The following is a 24,107-nucleotide window of genomic DNA, read 5'->3' as shown; positions in this document are numbered from 1 at the left end:
ACTGCTCTGGAATTGCATGTGTGCTGACCTTTTATTTCAGGATAATTCATGTTTGCAAAACAAGGAGAGAAAAAAAGTCTTGCTGCTCTTTAGTTATAGAACGCTGAACTCTTCCAGGGTAGCTACTGCAGAGAATTTTTCAGAGGACCTATCTCAGTAATACTCCTATAGGTGAGACCCCAGCGAAAATGCATTAGCTTAGATTTCCCAATAACAGAATTAAAATTTAGTAAACCATAGAAGTATGTATTGCTAAGGGCATGATTTAGCCAGCAGGACTTTTGTAATTCTTTTATGACAGACACTGCAAAATTGCCACCATTCTGCCTTAGGTGTCAAAGTAGATGCACTCCTTTTCTTAAGAGAATTCTTCAGGAATGATTATGTCTCATTGAGAAACCTCTCCTACTTTGCAGTTCCTTACTGTCATTCTCAAATGTTTATTATTGTTGTGCCACTGAAAGAGTCCTAGGGGGAATACTGACATCACTGCCTTCTTTTGCTGTCCTGCAGTAAATCTGTATTTTGTTGCTGGTGTTCTTTGCAGTTTTTTCCTACTGGATCAGGTAATAAAAAATGTACCAGTTTGTCCTATCAAAAGCAATGAACAAAGTTTAAACCCCTTTCAACCAATTTACTTATTGGAAGTTCCCCAGTAGTTTATTGGACATGTTTCCTTATAAAGGTTTTTTCCCACAGATCATTTATTTTACATTGGCTCCACAAAGCGATTATGCAGTCTAAAGATAGACTGAAGGAAAGCAGCAGATTCTTGTAAGATGACTTGAAATTTGTTGCTCCTGATACAAGTCCATTATCATTTTAATAATACTTGAAATATGCAACGAACAACAATCTCAGCAAATGACACTAAAAATTCTCATGGTTCTTGTGCATCAGTGAGACTCCAGGTGAGTCTTTGTGTTTATTGCCTTCTTTCTTCATGGACTTCCTAAGAATAAGAGCAGCCTTTGGCTTATTTACTGAGCTAATTGGTGGGATCCAGTTAGTCACAGGACAGTGGAACTCAAGAGACCTGGCATGCCTTTAAGGACAACCTCATTGGAGCACAAAACAGTAGTCCATACAAATGCACAGGAAAATGAGTAGACATGTAAGGAGAGCAGTGTGGAGGGAGCTCATGACTTGAGTGTCAATGCAGAAGACTCAATACAGGATGTAGAAGTGAGGACAAGCTTGCTCAAGGATATAAAAATGCTGCCTGCATATGTAGAGATGGTATTAAGAAAGCCAACATTCCCCTTAGAGTAGAGTTGAAGAAGGGACATCAAAAGCAACAAGAAGAACTTCCAGCACTGCATCAGCAGTTAAATAAGAAAAAAGAGAAATGGGGGAAATACAGGCTTGCTGCTGACTGTGACAGGTGATTTAGTGACAGTGAATATGGACAAGGCTGAGGCACTTGGTGCTTTATTTGCCTTGGTCTTCGCCAGCAGGGTCTTCTAGGCCTTTGTACCCATAGACGGGACTCAAAGTGGAGGGTAACTATCAATAGTGGAAGAGGATTGGGTGAGGGATCTCTTTTGGATATGGAGAAGCCATCTTCACATGCTGTTGGGTATAGGGTGCAAGTCTTCTAAAATTAGGACTTGGAAAAAGAATAAGAAAGCCAGTGAAGTAAATGTTTGGGATGAATGTGAATGGTTGTTCATAAAGTTACTTCAAAATTTTCAATACAGAGTGTCTTCCATTTGCCTTGTCAACAGTGGTTTTGAAAGTAATATCACTTGCTCTTAATGAAGCTGGACAATTATGAAGTCATGCACTGCTGTCTGCTGCTTCTGAATTCCTGAAAAATGCGGTTAGTAATACAGCAGGTTGCAAACCAAATTTTCTCGTAAGAATTAGCATAATGGATGGGAGCAAATACCTTTTGATACTTCAGAAGTGCGAACAGTTGAAATAGGCAGGGACAAGTAAAGAAGAAATGAAGGATAGGGAGGCCGAAGCAAGATCATTAGGACTATTAAACAGTAGAGATACTGGCTTTCTGGAGTGGATTGCAGTTTTTACAGATCTCAGCTTTTTAATTTGTGAGAGTAAGTGCACAATCCTTTCCCTGTTATTCTGCCCTTCATCCTTGATTGGTTTAGATTAACCTGAAGATGATGATGACAGTGATGAAAATGTAACTTAAGGAGGCAGCGAGGAAGCTGGTAAGATTTATATCATCTATACTGTCACTGTGTTTGGAAATAAAACATTTAAGTCCCTGGGTGCATCATCTCTTCTTATCTTAGTACTTCTAGGAAAAATGGTTTTACCATCCATCAAACTCAGGTGCTTATCTGTGAGACTGATGATGGCTAACAGAGCAGAGTGTGAAACACTCAGCAATGTAAATTTGACACAATGGTTAAAGAAGCAACAGACAGACAGGTGTTCCTGTGTTTGCCCCTTTTATCTGAGTGATCTATATAAAGTTTCTCTAGATATCATAGCTGATAAATATTTCAAATTAGGATTAGGTATGGGTCCAGAGGAAAACCTGACTGATCTGCCACAAAAGGTTAGAGTTTGTTAATGCTTTTCTGGACTCATCATGAAATGAGTTTATGCATTTCAATCTGTGCTTAAAATTGTGACGAGCATTCCAGTGAGATGATGAAACAAGTGTGATGCTGCTGCAGACTTATTCCTAAAAATTCTATGGTATCTTTGGCCATCAATATTGGTCTCTGACTACATCTGTTGTATGAAGGACTGGCTGAGTTGAATTTGTATTCTGAATAGACCCCATATCCCTCACTTCCCCCCACCAGCAGAAAAAGATCAGCTTTGTGTTTACTGATTTTCTTACCACATTCCCAGATGATTCTTGGTAATGGATGTGTATGCGGTCCAGCTTAAGGAGTGCGTCATTATGTTCCAAGAACAGATTGCTTTAATAAGGGAACGTAATGCAATTTGAAACAAATTCCCTGATGCGTGGAGTACTGTAGTGTCTCATCTAATGCATGACTTTATATTTGCAAAGGAACCAGATTGTTCCTTCTACATCCAAAGATGATAACTGTGGGAGTGGTGTAAGACACAGTGTTTTAGTTCCGTACTTTGGTGTGTGTGCCCATCTCAGCTTCCTGCAATACCACTCTTGGAAAGACCAAACAATGAGCGGTAGTGTGCAGCAACTCGCCGCATGGGTTTTGGTTTCCTTTCTTGATGAGGTTCTTAGTAAGGACTTCAGCTATTTATTACTATTCCTTCTCTACTGGGATTATATGTTCAGGAAAAGCCACTTTGTGTTATTGTCACCTCCAGCCCTTTGATACTGAGCGATCATTCTACCCACGTGCAAGAAATCTTGCTCAAGAGATGTTCAAAATGTTTTTAATACATAAAAAACGTGGTGGTTTGGGTTTGGTTTTTTTTTTTCCCCAATGCAGCTGACAAACCTTTATCATGTCTCATCTTCTTGAGCAGGCATTCCACTTGTTTTAAATTATGAAGTTTGTTAAGAAGTGGTTTGTTGTTTGTCACTCTGAAATTTATGTTTTTTCACATTCTGTAATAGTGGTAATTCTTCAGAAGTGTGCTATAAGGGGAGCTGTCTCAGGGAGGCTTCCAGACCTAGTTCATGCTTTGGCCAGATTGTTCTTCAGTTACTCTTTGGTAAGATTTCAGTGCCTGACATCCTGTCAAAAGTTCTTGCGTGGAAGGTAACCCAAGTTGATCGGAGGTGGTCAGTTGAAGAAGAAAATTATTAACTGTTTTCTAGGGGAGTCTTTCAAAGCAAAAGATATTAATAAGGTTATATTTCTGTTTCCTGTGACCTTCTCCTTCTCCCTACTCTTTCTAGACAGTTGACCTCACTGCTGTCAAATTTGACATAGATTTAATTTGAAAAATATACACAGTCTGCATTGGCTTGTTATTTACATATTGAGACAAATGACATTGTTGATAAAACAGCATTTTCCTGTGCCATAAGGCATACTTATACGGTGAAGTGTTAGAAGAAAAGAAGGCTTTCATTTGTTGTCATTTTCAAGCTTTCTAGGGGCTTGGCCTTGTATTTTAATATTTATTTCATATTTCTGCATACAAGTCCTATTTTAATAGGTTTTAATGCTCTCGTGTAATACGTTCTTGTCTTGTCTTATTGCACTCACTAGAAGTGTGCTGTCTGATAGTGCAGTGTTGCTTGATCGCTGCTGATCTATTTCTCATTTTTAGGAAAGTCACCTAAGATGTCACTAAAAGTATGATATTTAAAAGATATTCAACACTGCTTTTATTTCATGTTATGCCAGGTTATGGATTAATTTTATGATTTACTTGAAGGCTCGAATCTGTTCTTTCAGACTGGTAAGCTGAATTAAGGTTGTATAGCAGTAATGCACACTCTTGCTGTCAGAAGCATCTGTTGTTTGTGGGTTTTCTTTGTTTTTAAGAGAAACGTTTGGTAGTAGCATTAATACAGAAACATTTCATAGCTGATGGCAATGATTGTCAGAGCAGGTTTCCTCGTGGCATGCCCATGTTGACTTCCAGCTGCAGAAAACTGTAAGAGTTTAATACAGTTCTATTAAACAGACAGAATCTTCATTGGTCTGCCTTTTGAAGTATTATGTTGACGTATCTATGTCTATCGTTTATTGTTAATTTTAAAATGGTTGTACTCTTGAATCACTCTTAAACCCCATGTGTGCACAGCTGCTTATTGGGCCATGTAGCCCAATTCTGCACTTCATGCAAAAGTGCTACAGGAGAACATTTTGAATGGAGACTCTCAAAGCGAATTTGTAATTTCACAGCCTTTAAGTATTTCACAACTCCTTACAGTTTGTTATTAATGTAGACAGATGTTTGCAGTCAATTCAGTTGTAAATACTTACAAATACATATATACAGAGAGAGAGAGGGAGAGAGAGTCTAAACCAGCGTTTGTTTATATATTTAGAGTATAAAACAATGTCTGCACTTCTGAAGCTGATATAACATGTTATAAAAAAAAAGTGTACTCAAGTGTACATAGTTAATATATTTTTGTATAATGCTTCTGTTAGTATTCACATGGCCAGCCCATATGAATACTAACAGAAGGGTAAATTCCTTAGTCTACAAGAGTGAAGTGTTACTGCAACATGTTAAAAATTACATAGTAGAAGACATAGAATTTCCTCCTGAGCATTATAAAGAAAACTTAATTTTTTCTTATTCCACAAATTATTCTTTTCCACAAATGTTAAATAGGGTATTAATTTCTCTGAAACCTTTTACGTGTTTAATTTAGCCTTAAGAGATAAAAGATACATCTACCTACATGGCTTTTAAGTGTCCCATGGCTTTTTCAGTATCGCAAGCAGGTTTAGACAGTTACCGGTCTATAGCAGACTTGTGTCCTTTGCTGCCTATGCAGTGTGATACCACTGTGTTAGATGCAGTGAGTCTGTCAGATGCTCCTTTGGGCACTGTATAGCAGAGGACAGAATAGAGTACTGTTTGCAGGAGTGATGAAAGCAAGCTAAAATTAAAATATTACAGCATTTTGATGTTTAAGAAAATCATGTAGCTGTATTCCAATTTTCAGAGCAGTGGAAAGAGTTCTGTGTTGGAAAGTCTTGTGGGGAGGGATCTGCTCCCACGAGGTACTGGAGTTGTCACCCGGAGACCCCTTATTCTGCAGCTGGTGCATGTTTCCCCAGAGGATGGTCGGAAAACAGCTGGAGATGAAAATGGTAAGTGTGATCCAAGAGTGTGTTTTTCCTGGTTGGAAAGAGACTTTTAATCTCTCTTGTTCATTTGACTGACAGATCAGTTGTTGTAATCTTAAAACTTGAGTGTGATTTTAAAAATTGATTTGGAAAAAAACACAGCTGTTGTCATATCTGTTCTGTCCATTTAGCAAATGCCATGAAGTCAAAGTCTTTTGGATATTCAAAATATCTTTAATGTTTTAAGCTTTCCTTTTTCTTCTTAGGAAACACTTGAGAAAAGAAGGCCAAAGCAAGCATTTTAGTTATGATAATGGTTGTCTGGAGCGTAGAGAACATGTTTTTCTTGTGTGTGTTTTTCTTCCTCTCTTTTGCTGTATAAATAATTTTTTTCCTTGAGAGGATGAGTATGTGACTTTTTAGAAGGAGGTTAGGAAATAGTTACATTCTGAATAGAGTGGGAAAAGGAGAAATGAAAACAAACTTTTAGTAGATACAAACAGAATTTAATAGAAACATTCTGTAGCTTACAGATGCTACCTTGCTGGACTGCACTGAGAGATTCTAAGCACATCAGGAACAACACTTTAAATGTTCTGAAGCTGTCTAGTTTGAAGCTTGTGTCTTCTGTAGTGTTTCTATATTATCCTTGAGCAGATCGAGAAAGTAATCTCAGTTGTTCCTTGGGAGTTTAAATGCTCATTCTATACTAACTAGTGCTCTTGATCTTACAAAAGAATAGCAGGGGCATATCCACCTTCTTCTGATCATAACATAGATCTTAGCTTTTTGACGTAGACAGTAAAAAGTACACAGGCTTTTGATGGTGTGATAAACTTGGGCATATAATTATTAATTCTCATTGTGTTCAAATTTTTTGGAATTTATTTCTAGCAATAGTAAGTCAAGGTATCAGAAGTTCTTTACAGTGTTTGTTTTCACGTCATATTTATAGCCTTTGCTTGCTGTTTTAATGTCATATTTATAGCCTTTGGTTGCTGAAGAACAGCTACTAATATTGTGGAGTTTAAAAGGTTTAAGTTCCAATCTTCATTATTGCTGCAAGCAGAGAACACAATTCATGTTTGTAACAATTAAGAACTTCTAGTGTGCTGGATTATGAGAGGTTGTAGGACAGTTCAGGTTGGAAATGATCTCAGGAGGTCTTTAGTCCAACCTCCTCAAAAAAAGGGCCAGCTCTGAACTTAAGGCCAGAGCTTTATCCAGTTGGGTCTTGAAAACCTCCAAGGGTGGAGAATTCAGAGAGTCTCTAGGCAACTCTTTAGAAATGGCACATTTGATCTCTTTAAATGTCATTTTATGTTACTTCTACTGTGCAGTATATAGTTTCTAGTACTTTTCAGAATGCTTTGATTCTGAGTTGCAGGATAAAATATGATTTGAGGGCTGGAGCATGTCTCCTACAAAGACAGGCTGAGAGAGTTGGGGTTGTTCAGCCTGGAGAAGAGAAGGCTCCAGGGAGACCTTACAGCAGTCTTCCAGTACCTGAAGGGGGCCTACAAGAAAGCTGGAAAGGGGCTTTTTACAAGGGCATGTAGTGACAAAGGGTAATGGCTTTAAACTGAAAGAGGCTAAATTTAGATTAGACATAAGGAAGAAATTCTTTGCTGTGAGGGTGGTGAGGCACTGGAACGGGTTGCCCAGAGAAGTTGTGGATGCCCCATCCTGGAAGTGTTCAAGACCGGGTTGGATGGGGCTTTGAGCAACTGGGTCTGGTGAAAGGTGTCCCTGTCCATGGCAGGGGGGTTGGAACTAGATGATCTTTATGGTCCCTTCCAACCCAAACCATTCTATAATTCTATGATTTTGTTCTGCTCTGCAACTTTACAGGTATAGAAGATGGTTTTGTAATTAGAGTATTCTGAGTCAAGGCAGAACCTTTCTGTTGTAGGTTGCATTTGATTTGGGGATTCAGATTTTAAATTTAAAATGGCATAATGATGATATTGCATAAGGATGTTGGGCTAAATTAATATTTGTAAGGCCCATTTAGATCTTTGGGAAAAAATCAATATGTAAGATTTACATTTACAATCTCTTCTTGATGTTCCTTTGAGAGAGATGTGGGCTTGTTTGGTAAGAACAGACAAACCTTTATGACTTACCAGTTACATCTGAAATGCCTCTCTCCAAAATTGAGGCAAATCACAGTCTAAATGGCTTTGTCACTGATCTGGTTTAGCATATGTGCAGATTGTGGTGTAACATCAGAGAAGATGGGAAGAAGTATCTTGGAAGGAAAAAAAGACAGCAACCTCTTATCCTAACTATGTTGTCTGACATTGTAGTAAGTCACTATACTACTACAGGTCATATTTTTGTTTGTTAGTGAGGTGGATGTTGAAGTAGGGTTGAATGTGTTTGGGATTTCCCAGAGGGAAACCTATCCATAGTCTTGCAGAAAAGGATTTTCCCCAGATGAGGGGTTCCTTTACAAATTGAATATTGGACAAGAGTATATCAGTCTCTACATGCTGCTTTCTTTATGTGCTGGTAATGAACTTTCTGTGTACACAGATACTTTTATGCAACTGCCTCTGTTTTGTGATTTCTGTTTTGTGATTTGTCACCTTTATCCATCCTAATGCTTACTCTAGATATGTACTAGTATTACATATAAATACATTCATTTAAAAATAGCACTAGTCTGTGGTTCTTATAAGCACAAATTTTACCTCTCAGTGTTTGCATCCAGAAAGCTTCCATGTTTTTAACACAAAGCACTTTGGATTGCTGTGGTATTCATTTAAGCATAGACAATTGCCTTGTCTTTATGACTATGAAGGAAAAAATTGTTTATCTCCAATAGCTTAATTTTGACATCCCCTGATGCATGTGAAGTGCCGAAGAATAACAGTTCGTATCAATTTAGTGTTTTGTTTGGTTGGTTTGGGGTTTTTTTTGGTTTCGTTTTCTGGATTTTTTTTTTTAATTTTTTATTTGATTCTTGGGAGCACATCAGGAAAGATTGTTGAGAAAGAATTGCAGCCAGTCATTTGAACTAGTGCCTGATTTTCTAACATGGCGACATTAAAGATCATCTCTGCTGTTCCTCAAGGTCACTGATGAGCTATGTGATACCCTTGTATGGTGTTCACTGCAATAAATAAAAATAGTCAGAAAATAGTAGAAAGATGAATTTTCCATTAAATATCAAGTGCTGTGTTTTCTTAACAAGATATTTCAGACTGATACATGTATTCTAGAGAGATGTGTGTGGTTGGGTGCGAAGGAAATGTTCTCATTATGTTTTTGCTGTTTATTGTTAGCCTCTAGTGATTCAGCACATATGGTGTGTTTGATGTGTTGATACCACACTGTGGTGTTCTCCTATCAAATTGCAAGAGAAGCAGTGTTGATGAGAGAACCAGGTCTGATCTTGTGAATTACTAAGTTGGTCTTGTAGCTAAGACCTATTATGGTAGCTTATCCATTTGTTAGGCAATGGAAAAGAGGAGGGAATATATAAATGGTCCATTAGTAAGTTTGTAGGTTCTTTTTTTTTTTTTGTCCAAGATAGGAAGCTGAACATTGTTCAAATTCTGAGCAGATAGAATTGTTATGGAGCACAGGAATAATTAATACAGATCTGCTGCTTGCTAAATCAACACTGTTTTGTCAGCTTTTTGCTCTCTACTTCAAATAGGAATCTGTTACCCGTAGCTCCCAAACAGTGTGGACCGCTGCATTGTACTTAGCTTGGTAGAAGCACGGGAGAAAAAGCTTTTACTCAGAAGAGCTTACCATCTAGTTAGCATCAAGGATGGAAAAAAGGTACAATAAACAGAAGGGATTGGAAGATGTGCAGATGTTTTTTTCACAAGTTGGATTTTTTTTTTTTTTTTTTTTAAATTTAGAGAAGGAGAGCTAGGAAAGGATGAGGTGATGGGGGGAAAAAGAGTTCAGATGGTAGTCTGCTGGCTCCAAGAGCCGTGAAGGTATGAGAACTAGAAAGCTAGGGAAACAGGTAAGATTCTTCATACTTTGCTGATTTTTGGCCTTTTTAGTATTTAGGAAGTTCTCGTTGCCATGCTGCAAGAAATCCTCTACGGTGGTAGCCTTTTATGACTCTGAACAGCATCTTTTACTACTTTAGGAAGGGAGAAGAGATACATGAATAACTGAAGCCAGTTAGCATTATACTGTATTGCTGTATTTGAGCTTCTTAAAGGAGCTTTGCAGTGTAGGAGATAACGAGTAACAGTTTGGTGGAGGACAGTCCTGAGAAAAAAATACCATAATCATGTCTAGTTTTCCAGTATATTAATTCAAGTTTTCAGGTCTCTCTCCAAGATATGCAAAGCCAGAAAAACAAACACACTGTTGCTTTATTCAGGAGATGGTTTTTTGAAAGGATCTGTTTGTTCTTGATAGCTGCTATTTTAATATTCTTTCTTATAATCTGTAGTGCTTAATTTTACAATGACGAAAATGTCGTTTCTGCACACTTTTATCTAGCATTGAATCATGAATGTAATCAGCTTATTAATTTACCTGAAAGTTTTGCCCAAAAAGCTTCCACAAAGTAACATAACCAGGGGAAAACTGATTTACCAGTGAAACTAGTGATAAAAAAAAAATGTTCTACATGTAAATCAGAAGATGGGGTTGTTGAATGTAGGCTAATTAAAATATTTTCTCCTTGCCTTGAGCATCCTTGCATTCTGAGTAATGTGAATCCTTTCTAAAAACTCCTTTGTATTAAATTAGAGCTATTGGGAAAATTTTCTAAAATATTAAAGGGGTGTCAGTACAGGCTTTCTCAGAAGAGTGGGGCAAGAGTTTCCCCGCTGTATAAAATGAAACTTCTGAAAGCTTATAGTTGAACCAGATGAGATTTTTGGTACACCTCAGGAGACCGCATTTATTCCTTAACTTTTTTTCTTCCTTTTTTTTTGTGCACCAAGGCTGAGGTTAAGACTAAGCCATTTATCATGGCCTCAATCTTCTCTTGTGTTATATATAGCAAAGCAAACTTGCAGTTTGTTAAAGCTTAAAAAATTTTCCAACTCCTTTGATCCGTAGATGTTAACAAGTTAAAATGCAATGCTTCTGACTAGAATGCATCTTTTTTTATATGTATTTTAAAAAGTTAATAGATAATGTTAAACCAAAACGTTTCTTTATACGTAGAACTAAGCCTAGTACCTAGCTGCAATTTCCTACGCCACCACAAACCCACTAATTTAAGACTAAACCAGTGTGTACTAGGAGGACATCATCTCCCTAGGAGGGACATAACAGGAGAGTTCTTGGTCCATATCTTTCAAATGTTATGGTTGTAGTATCTTGCTATATCTCTTTTTTTTCCTGGCTTTATGCCTGTCTTTACTTTCTCATTGAATTTTTAAGAGGGGATGAGCAATATGATCTTGAAGACACTGTAGTTTCTTCCTGTATGCACATTTTGCTTTATTTCCTCTGAACTATTAATAACCTAGACCTGTTTAATAACCTGGAATTAATAATTATTAATTAATTAATTAATTAATTAATTTTGCACTTATTTTGGAGACTGGTATGTAATTTTGCCTATTTACCAACCAAGACAAACAAAAGCTGCTTCCTAACAATGGTTTCTTCATAGCTCATGTGCCTGCAGAACAGTAAGGATAACAGGAGTTTGTTTTTTAAATTTTTTTTCCTTAATGGATCCAGTCCATCTAAATCATCAGATTTCCATTGATGATAAACCTTTTACTTACCCACCTGAGCAAGACATTAAAATAACTCCCCAGATGTACTGGGCTTTCCAAACCGACGAATTGGTTGTTGCTGTGCTACTTGCATTTTGTGCCAAACAGGCATGTGCCAAAAATGTCTTCACCAGTTTGTTTTGATTCTTGCACTTCCAGGGCACTGTACTGGCATCACATAAAAATATAGAGTTGTAAATTCATCAGCCCTTCGGTAAAGTTTTTTTTTGTAATGGGATTTCCATAAATACTTTGAGAAAATTAAAAGTTTAGAAGGGTGATAGCTGGTGGTGTCTCTTCTTAAATCTGTCTCAGAACTGCTGTAACTGTTTTTTTAATTGAGAATTAAAATGATTGATGTAAGACCTCAGGTTTCTTTCCCATACAGTAATATTACTTCCAGTGACATGAAAAATGTTTCCTTACTCTTTCTCGTTCTTGCCATGAGTAAATGATGAGAAACATATTCACAAAAAACCTTCAGCTTTGCAGAACCTAATGGTGCTGTTTTCTGTGCTCAGATAAAAATATCATGAGTGGTTGGAATTAGATGAACAGCAATAATAAAGTCATCATCAGATAAATTTTGTTGTATAAAATACCTGATTAATATGCATCATGTATCAGTCTTTAGTTAAGATCTTATTTCTGTGCATATTGTTAATATGTTACACATTCTCATCAATAGTAGAATAGCATGCACATCTGTTTGCATGCATTTGTGATCTTTGTAATACAGTCTGATACTGAAAGTTAATTAAATGCTATATTAAATATGATAAAAAATTTTAAACATCATTCAATGCTGTTTCTCTTTAACTGCAGACCCTGCTACATGGAAAAATCCAAGACACCTTTCTAAAGGTTGCCTTTATCCACTTGCTTTTTTCTCCCTACGCATAAAGTGCATGCTTATATACACTAAACCACATACATTTCATGCCACTTTATTGTTGATTACACTTTTACTTTTACACCTTGGCTACTGTGTTGATTGATTATTTTGCTGAGTCACGTGATCTGGTTGATTTTTAGTTTTCTGACCTTGTTGCATTAGAATGAGATGATTTTTGCTTTTCTTCTGTGCCATTGCTGCTTCATAGAATTTCCTGCACTTTTAATTCCCAAATCCTTTAAAAAAGCTTTATTGATCAGTATCCTGAAATTCAACTTGAGCAGAAAAAATGTTTTGAAAGATGACTCGATTGTAGGTAAGCAGTGTATTTGCCAAATGGCCAGATTTCTTGTAGACACTACTTCTAGAGCAGATTTCTGTATCAGGGAGCAGAGGGGAAATGACCACAAACTAAAAATTTGAAATGGAAGTTATCACCAATACTTGGAAACATAGTTGTGGAAGTGTGAGTATCTCGCAGTGTGACTCAAACTGTGCTACGAATCAGGAATTGACAAAACCTCCTTTGTTGTTTCTTGGGACTGCTCTTGAGTAGCCCCCAAGTAATTCCAGACATTAGTGGTGACTGACAAGAGTTAAGATGTTTTGTCCTTGACAGATTTGGGAAGAGACGTGTTCTTCTAAGACTTCATTGTTATGCAGAATCCTTATGTATTTTCTGTTTGCTTGGTTTTGATCCTACAGGTTTTTCTAACTTTTTCTTTCAGCTGTAATTTGATCTCACTTGCATGGTAAAAGAAAAGACGCTAAAAGCTGGTATTTTTTTTCAGGTTTTTTAAGCTATTGCTAATAATTCTTTTGTTTTCTGTTGCAAGTTGATATTTAATGGACTAGATAATTTCTGAAAAATGGTAGGATAGCTGATTGGCTCAGTCACAATTAAGAGGGTGGACCTTGTGTAAGAGAGGCAAATTAAAGAGAGTAATGAGATGCAATGTTTGAATAAGAAGAATCATAAATGTATTGGTACTGAACTATTTAAAATCTAACAGTAGAAAGCAGACTAATTTTTCTCTTGCTGCTTGAAAAGAAAAAACACATTATAATTTTCAACAAACAGGCTCTCAGAAAAATGTCATTGAAACAGCTGCTGCCTCTTCCTCATGTATCAATTCTTTGTTTTCAGAGATAGATGCTGAAGAATGGGGTAAATTTCTTCACACCAAAAATAAGGTATGTTTACTCTGATGATGGAATGGCAGTGTCATAAATACGGTATCATGTATCTATATACACTTAATTTTATGTCTCTTCCCTTGACTTTCCCAAAAAGATTATTCTACCTGCTATACTATATGCCAGAGTATGGAGGATTTTCTGTTTTGCTTTTTATGAGTAGAAAACTTCTGAAAACATTCTTTTAAATTCAAGACAAAGTTTATCAGTGGTTCTGTTGCATGGGTCATTGATTCTGCTGAGTTATTTATCGTAATCTTTTTTGTGTTATTTTATTGATTTTTCTTTTTTGTGCATTAGCGGAATTAGAAGGGACTTTGCAAAGACAAGGAAATATATAATTGTAAGTCATTTCAGTCTACTGAAGAACTGGCTACTTCAGAGATTTATTAGAAAGCTATGAAAAGGAAGGAAGAGCCTAATGCACATCAGGGGGGAAAAGCAGAAACTGAGATGACCTAGGACTTCTATAAGAGAGTCAAAGCTTAATTTTTTGCTTGCAGAAAGTCATCTTTTTGTTGGCAGATGAATTATTTAAGTTTTTATTACTTTAAACTGATTTCCTCACCTCCTAGGCAGCACCAGAAATTGAAGGAAATCTAGAGAGGAATGCAGAGGGAACCTGTGCAAGGGTAGCTCTGTGCTAACTTATTTTGGATTGGTGGAAGGAGAATAGTTTTGACAAGAGTGGAAAAAATTCTGTCCTTGTTATTCATCCACTTAGAGATGAGAATAGGTTCAGGGTACATGTTGTTTATTAACTGCAAAGGAATTAAGTGTTTGAAATTCTCTTTAGGTGAAGACTATTTTTTACCTTGTTGATGGGGTAATAAGTGCTAATAACTGCCGTCTCACAGTATTAATAGATTAAATGCCAAGATTCCAGTTTCTGTAATTTTTAGCATTGATGATTGCTGTTAGCATTAGCTTAAGGGCTAATAATAGTACTTACTTTTTCTCACCTTCTGTATAGTTACTTACAGTTTTGCACTGTCTCTTGAAGAAGAGCATTTTTTATTAATTAGGTAATTGGATGCTGTCTTTTGATTTTTAAACATTTTTTTCTGTACTTCAGATCTATACAGATTTTGATGAAATTCGTCAGGAAATAGAAAATGAAACAGAGAGGATTTCAGGAAATAATAAGGTAAATGTTGCACTGTCCATCTTTGTCTTGGTATAGATTCTCTTGCTGCTTGAACCTTTCTTAAACAGTTTTGGCAGCTAGAAGTGAAAAGCATTGAATTAGTCTGATGAAGAACACGGTAATGCTGCTTTCTATCTTGAGATTTTTTTTCACTGTGTTCATGAGAAAAATTACTTCAGCTAAAAGAAAATGCAGAGTTGCTGTTGCTGTACTTCAAAACATCCGTAATAATAGTGCAAAAAATAAACTTTGAGTTGAACTTGCTTCCATTGTCCACATACATGGCTTTATGTGTAATTATAAAATTGAACATTCTATTCTTGCTTATCTATGTAATCACTGAAATATATAAGCTTTTATACATTGTATTGAGAGGGACAACAGGGCTGTTTCCAAAGACAAAGAACCTGGTTGACATATGCGACTGGCTTTTTTTCCTCACCATGTAGTCGTAAGGTGTATGATGGAAGAAGGCTTTTCTAGTATGAAGCTACAGCTTTTGACTTTCTAAAGGGTGCATTTAAATATTTCAGTGCAGTGATTACTTTTTATTATTAACCTATTTCTAGGGGATCAGTCCTGAACCTATTCATCTTAAGATTTTTTCATCTAATGTTGTAAATCTGACTCTTGTGGATTTACCTGGAATGACAAAGGTAAGATGCAGAATGCTTCTTTTCTGACTCTCTGTGAACAGTGCATTTTGAAAGAAGGAGTGTATGTTCACTCTTTGGCATTATTTTGTATTGTTAGATAAACAGCTTTCCTCAGGTTAAGTAGCTGGTTATATGAATTTTAGATGCCACCATCTTATGGTGTAAGATTTGGGTTTCTGGTGCTCTTTGCTGTTGTAAGAGGTAGATTTGCTTAAGTTCTTTCTCTTCCTATACACAACTGAGGGATTGGAAGCATTGTGTGGGCTGCATGTTATTCTCATAGAAGAGATAGCACTCAAAGTTTCAAAGTTGTAGCTGCAGGTAGATCATAGAATCATTTAGGTTGGAAACGATCTTTAAGATCATCAAGTCCGACTGCTAACCTAACACTGCCAAGTCCACTACTAAGCCATGTCCCTAAGCACCACATCTACCAGTCTTTTAAATACCTCCAGAGATGGGGACTCAATCACTCCCCTGGGTAGCCTGGTCCAATACCTGACAACCCTTTTGGTGCCTAAGTGTTTCCTAATTCAATCTAAACCTCCCCTGGCACAACTTGAGGCCATTTCTTCTCATCCTGTCGTGTGTTACTTGGGAGAAGAGACCAACACCCACCTCACTACAACCTCCTGTCAGGCAGTTGTAGAGAGCGAGGTCTCCCCTTGGCCTCTTTTTCTTCAGGCTAAAGAATCCCAGTTCCATCAGCTGCTCCTCATAAGACTTGCACTCTAGACCCTTCACCAGCTTCATTGGCCTTCTCTGGACACGCTCCAGCATCTCAATGTCTTTCCTGTAAATGATGGAAAGTGGCTTGTTGAGCACTTCTGCCAGCTCCTTCTGTACTCTTGGTACCCAATAGATTCCTAGTTAACAAGTTTGAAAATGTTTTCCCCATTGCTTCTCCAGAAGTTGCTACTTGTATTTTGTGTAAGAAGTTGTATAAAGTGAGGATACACTAGAAGAAACATTCAGGTCCTGTTTGTATTTTATACTGAATAATTTTCTGTGGCACGAAGATGACAAGGTGATTTCTTCCCCTGACTATGCACACATACAAACCCCACTCTGCCAGTTGTGCAGGTGGTTCTTGAATACCAAGTCTTCTTGACAACAGTATCAAATAATTTGAATTGATTCTTATTTCTATAAGAATGTTTTTGATTTTTATACCCATCAAGATCTTCCTTTTCTTTCCTGTTTGTTTGTGAAGGGGGAAGGAAAGGGCTGGAAAACTTTATCTTATACCGTGGTATAGGTATGAACTTTCAATGAGTGATCTCATGGAGGCATAAATATACAATTTTGAACAGTTCTACGTTGTTTTTTCCTCTAGGTGCCTGTTGGTGATCAGCCTAAGGACATTGAACTTCAAATAAGAGAGCTAATCCTTCAATTCATCAGCAACCCGAATTCAATTATTCTGGCAGTCACAGCTGCTAACACAGACATGGCCACTTCAGAAGCACTTAAAATTGCACGGGAGGTGGATCCAGATGGTAAGCAGCAAGAAAAAATGGATCCTGTAATTCAACTTCATTTTTTAAATTAAATCCTAAAATAAAACTGAAGTCGTTTGGGCAAAAAGTAGTAAGAAAAGCAGATGTCCCTGCATTTCCTAGAAAATACAATTGTTATATTTGCTTGAAGACTTCCTGCTGCAGTCTGTGCAACTCAGAGAATGCTGTGATGAATTTGTATCTAACAGATTTCTGGCTTATGAACAGGCCAATTAACTATTTTAGTAGTCATAGGAGCCATTTCTGTTTCCAGAGCAGCAAAATGGCATTACAGAATGTTGGAGGGTTTGAGATTTTCAGCAGTTTACAGTGGTCTGTTAGGATGACTTCATGCTTTATTGTCCAATGTTGTGCTTGTAGTAGAGAAAATATGCCATCCTGCAGCTAGTAATTGACTGTCTAGCTGTTAGTTTAGTGACTTTTAGCAAGAATAAAATGAATGTATACTGTCAGTATCGATTTTGGTGCCCTGCGTTTATGTGACTGAACTGATTTCATTTTATCTAAAAGAGGATTATAATTTTATATTTATCTAATGACTTTGAAACAGATACGAAGCTACTGGGTGCCTGCTTCCTGTTTATGGAAAGTGCTATTTGTACCATTGACTAAAAAATGGCACTGTGTGATTTGAAAGAATATGGAAGAGTATACCTGGAAAACAGGTATACTAAAATTAGCCTAAAATTAAGTGTTGGTATGCTTTACCATCAATTTTTTCTTTCCGTAAAGTGTAACATTTCTTGATCATTTTCAAACTCCAAGTCTACTTTGGCCTGTCTGCCTAAGCCTTAATGGGTTCCAGAGACATGTAACCTCGAGGGAGAACCTCCTCTGGCAATCTTCTCAGTCAAATTGTCCTGGTTCAAGGCAGCAGACCCTTTCCTTTTAATTTACCCCTGTAACAATGATCAGCTGTGACTTTTAGATCACTTGCCAAAACTCTAAGCCTTAACAGTCTGGAGTGGCAGCTCATGTTGCAGGTTCTGTAGGAATAATGGCATGTAATGAGACCTTGAAGTAGGTATACTCTCTGACTTGCATTCATCTGAAAGTTTCGGGACCCAAGAACCTACTGATTTTGCTGAGGTAGTGGTTTATTTTTAGAGTCGAAAAGTGTGTCATATTTTAAAGAAAAGTTCTTGTCACATTGTTTTCAGGCCTAAGAGTCTGGGAAATATTAAGGTCCCAGAGAGGGACCTGTGTATGCTAGCCTGCCTGTTAAGATGTGCAATATTTACCTATTTAATGAATTTAGGTCACTTTTTCCTCCACAGTACCCAATACGAAGCTTAGTTTTAATTCAGAAAATATTGTCACATATGCAATAAAAATGTTTCATTAGCAAAATTAAATCCCCTAAAGCTTCTTCAGTGGATGGATTTCAAGCTGTTCAGTCTCTTGGGGCTTTCAGCTATGTATTTGATGCACTATGCTTCAGCAGCTTCTCCAGTGGGTAATGGTATTTCAAATATAGTTCCAAACAGATTGCCATTGCGTCTGGTCCTACATATATGCTAGAAATACGTTCAGTCCACTCATTGCAAGTCGCCTGCATGCCTAACTTAATCTTCTCCACAAGTGCTTAGTAATGCCTCTAACCTCAGTGTAGTATGTAGAAATGTTTGTTGTAATCCGTAATGACTATAATTTCAAATCGCGTGGTGCCTAAACCTTTTTCTTTAACCAGATCTGTGTGGGGAGCAGTACCTGTCAAATACTTTCTTATATTTCTATTAATAAGAGGCTCCAGATAGATTAATAAATGCTATTGCACTAGTCCTTGCTGGTTTGCAGCATTAAACTGTCTGAGGAACTTTTGGATTATGAGTTTTAGCTACCCTGATGAAGGCAAAGCATCCCTGTGAGTGAGTTTTCCTTTTGGTAGGTCGAAGAACCCTTGCTGTTATCACAAAGCTGGATCTCATGGATGCTGGCACTGATGCTATGGATGTGCTCATGGGAAGAGTGATTCCAGTCAAACTTGGTATCATTGGAGTAGTGAACAGGTCTGTTTGGGCACATTGATGCTATTTTTAAAACTGTGTTAATATGAAGTAATGCTTTTGGCTTTTTAAACCATGAATATGGTTTTAAGAATAAGGTGATGATGATGTTGAAATAAACTTCTGACTAAGCAAGCGAGAAGCTTGTTGCTCATTTTCAAAATCCTGCCTGTTTTTCTTCAAATCAGCCAACTGCTAACTTAGAAAGGAGTAGGGCCACTTCTAGAAGAACTGTAGTGTCACTTCTTCTTTCTGCTGTTTGGTTTTTTTTCAGCTTCAGGGATGCTTCTGGTCAACTGTTCACATTAGCACTGATCCAGTACAGATCTTGTATATATTTGTGCTAACTTAATATGGCTATAGTACTGTTCGCTTTATTTTTTGCATTAGCTAGGTTAAATCACATGTAGTTTTGATAAAAGCATAGTTATGTACAGCTGCCACCCATACTGATTTGTTGACTGTGCTGCATGGAACAACAAATAAAACCCTTTATTGTGTAAGGAAGATGAGTTATGTGTGTAAAGCAAAAAACAGCTGTTAGATGTTCTGTCCAGAAAAGCAGAAGTGTAAATTATTTTTACTTTGCATCTATTAACTAGTGTGTAACTGTGCCTTTTAACTTCAGGAGTCAGTTGGATATTAACAATAAGAAGAGTGTAGCTGATTCCATTCGCGATGAGTATGGTTTTCTTCAAAAGAAGTATCCTTCCCTAGCAAATCGAAATGGAACCAAGTATCTTGCTAGAACCCTGAACAGGTATTACATACTATGTAAGATAAAATAAATGTGTGCTTTTAAAGATACTTTCAGATGTAAATTGGTGTGTTAGAAATATGTGTCAACATTTATTTTTACCTTTCCTTTCTCTTTTGGCTCTGTGCAGTGATACATTAAGGTAAACTCTGGTACCTAATTCAATTTCTGAATTTACTGTGATTTTCCCAAGTAAATGTTTTCCTTTGGTGATTATTTTCTGTCTCTTCTCTGTTTTGATGGGGATGATAAAGCTGAAACTTTTCTTCCCTTCTAATGAGGGACTGTTTTCTATTTTTAGACTACTGATGCATCATATCAGAGATTGTTTGCCAGAACTGAAAACCAGAATCAATGTTTTAGCTGCTCAGTACCAGTCTCTACTAAACAGCTACGGGGAACCTGTTGAGGACAAAAGTGCCACTTTATTGCAGCTTATTACCAAATTTGCCACAGAATATTGTAACACTATTGAAGGAACAGCAAAATACATAGAGACTTCAGAGCTGTAAGTACCAAATGGTTTTCTAGAATATTGACTGAGCAGTTAGATCAACCCATTGGCTATTGCTGGCTTTCATTGGCAATTGTACTACACTAGAGCGTAACATACTCAAAAATGTTTGAATCCAAGTAACTGTAAAAAAAGTTTGCAATGAGAGCTTTTTTCTTGTTTGCTACTTCAGTTGTTATTTTCTTCTTTCAGATGTGGTGGAGCCAGAATCTGTTATATTTTTCACGAGACCTTTGGAAGAACTTTAGAATCTGTTGACCCACTGGGTGGCCTTAACACAATTGATATTCTGACTGCTATTAGAAATGCTACTGTGAGTGTTCTTCTGTATTTCTAAGTGTTGTTGCTATATATTGAAGATAAGGTTTCAACAAATTTGTGTTCCTTCAGTCCTGTGAACAATGATTGCAGCTGAATTCGTTAATACGAAGAGGCTGAATCCTTGCTTTTTGGTATTTTAAGTGGAATAATTACAGTATCCAAATTTGCAGCCATTATGCTGTATGAAATGAGTTTAAGGTGAATGCTTACATCTCATTACTGTTATTTATAGGCTGAAATAAAGCTCAGGCCCAGCTGTGGCAACTCTATGCTGAAGCTATTAGATACTATGGAAATGGTGATGGAAGACTGCCTCTGTATTTATTTTGCATTAAGCACTTCAGTTAGTTATGAAGACTTAGTCTGAGATGTATGGGCTAGGACACATTCAGATATTTTGATTTTATGTAAGGGACACAACTCTTGAATGGTTCAGTGTTTACATGACAGATTTGGTTTCTTGTGAATATGGGAATTGGTGTTGCTAAGAAAGAGCAGAGTAAGCTCACTTTTGCATTTTGCAGTGTATAGAATGTTCACTCCTTAGAGCTTGACTTTGGATGTCAAACACTGAAGTCTGCTGTTGGGTGTGGAGAGTCAGGTTTCTGCATGGTCAAGAATTACTCAAACTTGGAGTGCATTAGGTACTCTGCAGCAATGATCTGTGTGCATGCTCTTACCCTTCTGTAAATGTAAAATGTAAACCAGCATTTAGTAAGAGGAGAGATGTCTTGTTTTTATGTGATGTATCACATCTTTGTGTTTATAAAGCTCATTTAATTTAAGAAAAAAACTCCAGGTAAAAAACGTTTTATGTATAGCTAAGCATTGGTCTGTATGGCCATAAATGAGATTATCTCAAACACTGTAAATCAGTGACACTGTATTATGATTATACTTAACAGAAAACCCACCTACCTTGCGGTAAGAATGGTATGCCCAGGACTATCAAATGAATAATGGTAACTTTTCTGTGAAGTAAGGAAGAGAATGTCTTTGCCTTTATAATAAATTTCATTTAAACTTGGATCCGCAAATGTGAAAAGAATTGTTCATAGTTGCAAGCCTGGAGTGACATTAGTAGGTAGAAATTTTTAAGATTCTATAAGGATGCAGGTTAATCATTATTTAACACAGTTTGTCTAAAAGTAATAACTTTATATTTTATAGTTTTTGTATTTAAATATTCTTGTAACATATTTTATGATTAAGATTTGTCCTGAGTATTCTTTTGGGTGCAAGCACTGTGACCTGATTTGTTCTGGATTTCATCAGCTACTATTTCTTAGAAATGCATATTGGTTTAATACACAATTTAGCACTTTTTTCCCTCCTTTTGAACTAGGGTCCCCGTCCTGCCTTGTTTGTTCCTGAAGTTTCATTTGAATTGCTGGTGAAAAGGCAAATCAAACGTTTAGAAGAACCTAGCTTGCGCTGTGTGGAGCTGGTTCATGAAGAAATGCAGAGGATTATCCAGCATTGTAGTAATTACAGTACACAGGTAAACATGCAAGTTTAGAATTATGTTTGTAATTATTGGGCTTTTCACCCCCCTTTCCTAAAAAATTCTGGAAGTCTCATCCGTAAATTTTTGTTTTGTTTTTTAGGAATTATTGAGGTTTCCTAAATTGCACGATGCCATAGTTGAAGTAGTAACTTGTCTTCTGCGTAGAAGACTTCCTGTCACAAATGAAATGGTAATTTTCCACCTACTGTAATTTTTCTGGAAAAAGTGTGTGTTTTCTGGAGTCTTTCTTGATGCTTCTGTTTCCTCTGTAATGTCAGGAACCCAAGTTATTAAAGAAATCTTAATTTATATTTGTTAAATAGCTAGGTATTTAATAACTACACTGTTGGAAACTTCTATATTAGAAGATAGAGACATAAAAAACAAAGCAGTGGGGGGAACCCTCTTCAGTTTATTGTCCCCTATGTATCAATTTCCCAAGAAGAGTTGTACTAAAACTTGGATTTACCATCTCCTAATCTTTCTGATATAGGTAAATTTCCCTCCCTTGTAACAGAAACTATGCATTTACTATTGAGTTTGGGATGCATTGATGAAAATTAAATTAGTCCCTATTCTGTGTGTTTTGGAGATAAAATCAACACAAAATGTTGATTTGGCTTGTAATGCCCTTTAGCTAGTGAGAACTAAAACTTCATCTTCTAGTTTTGAGTAAATATGTTTTAATATAAAAGTCTGCTTTGGGCTGCTTATTGTGGAGGAAACAAAGTGTTTCAGTTATTGACTCTGCACAGGTTTGATGTGAAACGCAAAAACTGAGTGATCTCTCACTGGTTCAGATCTTGTATGTGGCTTGTGGCTGAAGGCTGACTGTATAGCTCACTTCTTTACGGTATAGCTTAAAACTCATCAATTTATTGAGTGTGTTTATTTCTTGCTGGAAAGGGGTTAGCTTGATGAAGCTAACAAGTTAAACTGATGTAATATCCAAACCAGCTGAAAATCTGAATGTATTGCAATGAATGAATGGATTCCCTTCTTGCCTTCTGGATCAGAACTTTAATGTCTTTGGGCAGTAATAACAGTCTTTTGCTATGGACAGTTAAACTGCGCTTTCTTGCACTATAGGTCATTGCTCTTCACTAGTATTAGATTTGCTCACTGAATTTTTGAACTGTGAATGACGTTGCATTGCAGGTTCATAATCTAGTGGCCATTGAGTTAGCTTATATCAATACGAAACATCCAGACTTTGCTGATGCCTGTGGTTTAATGAATAACAACATAGAGGTAAGAAAACACACTCTCTTAAAAAGTCTTTTGACTCCTTTAAGTGAGAGACTAAATAATTGTTAAAAGAACAAATGCTTCGATTTATTTCACTGAAGCACGGTTCTACATTTTGAAGTATAAAAATGTGATATATTACAAATATGTTGTATAGTCTTGTGATCTGTTGATTTGTTAGATTTATATTTCATACTACAGTCAGGAGCAGTGGTTGATATTTCACAGAAAACAATTCTGCCTGTATTTCTGTGTGGCAAATGAGATGGGCACCTAACTGAGTATTGGCTATTAAATGAAACTTTTGGAAGAGCAACTTTAAATAGATAGTTGTGAAATACACTTTAATGTTGAGTTAACTGCATTTTGTCTCTGACAGAATGTATCAATAGCTATAATGTTCCTCTCACTTATGAGAAGATAATATAAGTATTGTTTCCTCTATGCAGATTGCAATTTCTTCATCCTTTTGGTATTGTTACTGAATCTGTGTTACCATGCTTCAATCTTCTAAGACAATTTTCTCCATCCATCTCCCACAAGCCTTTTACGCTTTCAGTAGTCTTCCTGTTTTTCAAGCCCAGCTTTGATAATACTTGTTGCTGCCATCATCCTATAGAAGCAGTTGTTCTACAACTGATCTGCTCAATTCTTTCTTGCAATCTGATTTTGTTGCAGTACTTCATCCATCTGGCTAAGGCTCACTAATATTCTGTGTTCCTCTGCTTATCCAACACACTCTTTCATAGTAGTGTCCTTTTTAAAAATGCTTGTGTTATAATTTCTGCTCTTTAGTTCTAACCTTTTACTTTCTTCTATACATAACTTCTGTATTGACTGGATATGCAATTGAATTTGCCTTGGTAGACTGGTCTTGAATCTAGTTCAGAAACAATGTGTGTGCAAATGCCACGAGTACAAAAACTAGGACTTTGTGAAGTTGT

The 24,107-nt window shown here is 36.7% G+C and overlaps 1 protein-coding gene across 2 annotated transcripts in view; it reads left to right on the top strand.

The window, feature by feature from the left end:
- The first annotated feature begins 5,557 nt into the window (after window positions 1-5,557).
- Window positions 5,558-24,107, top strand: part of DNM1L (dynamin 1 like) — a 41,955-nt gene continuing 23,405 nt past the window's right edge. The window contains exons 1-12 of one of the 2 annotated variants that reach the window (XM_035894033.1): window positions 5,558-5,702; window positions 13,438-13,484; window positions 14,563-14,634; window positions 15,204-15,290; window positions 16,627-16,789; window positions 18,699-18,819; window positions 19,445-19,576; window positions 19,875-20,081; window positions 20,280-20,400; window positions 21,754-21,909; window positions 22,016-22,105; window positions 23,074-23,166. In XM_035894033.1, the coding sequence (XP_035749926.1) occupies window positions 15,282-15,290; window positions 16,627-16,789; window positions 18,699-18,819; window positions 19,445-19,576; window positions 19,875-20,081; window positions 20,280-20,400; window positions 21,754-21,909; window positions 22,016-22,105; window positions 23,074-23,166 (1,092 nt within the window). In that variant the 5' untranslated portion in view covers window positions 5,558-5,702; window positions 13,438-13,484; window positions 14,563-14,634; window positions 15,204-15,281. Of the gene's footprint in view, window positions 5,703-13,437; window positions 13,485-14,562; window positions 14,635-15,203; window positions 15,291-16,626; window positions 16,790-18,698; window positions 18,820-19,444; window positions 19,577-19,874; window positions 20,082-20,279; window positions 20,401-21,753; window positions 21,910-22,015; window positions 22,106-23,073; window positions 23,167-24,107 lie in introns of those variants that run through there. The other variant, XR_004841966.1, reaches the window with a different exon arrangement.

This window comes from Egretta garzetta, unplaced genomic scaffold (genome assembly GCF_000687185.1).
Source record: "Egretta garzetta isolate BGI_Z169 unplaced genomic scaffold, ASM68718v1 scaffold180, whole genome shotgun sequence".
Lineage (NCBI taxonomy): Eukaryota > Metazoa > Chordata > Aves > Pelecaniformes > Ardeidae > Egretta > Egretta garzetta.
Note: the sequence above shows the minus strand (reverse complement) of the source record. Positions and strands in the feature narration are given on the sequence as shown.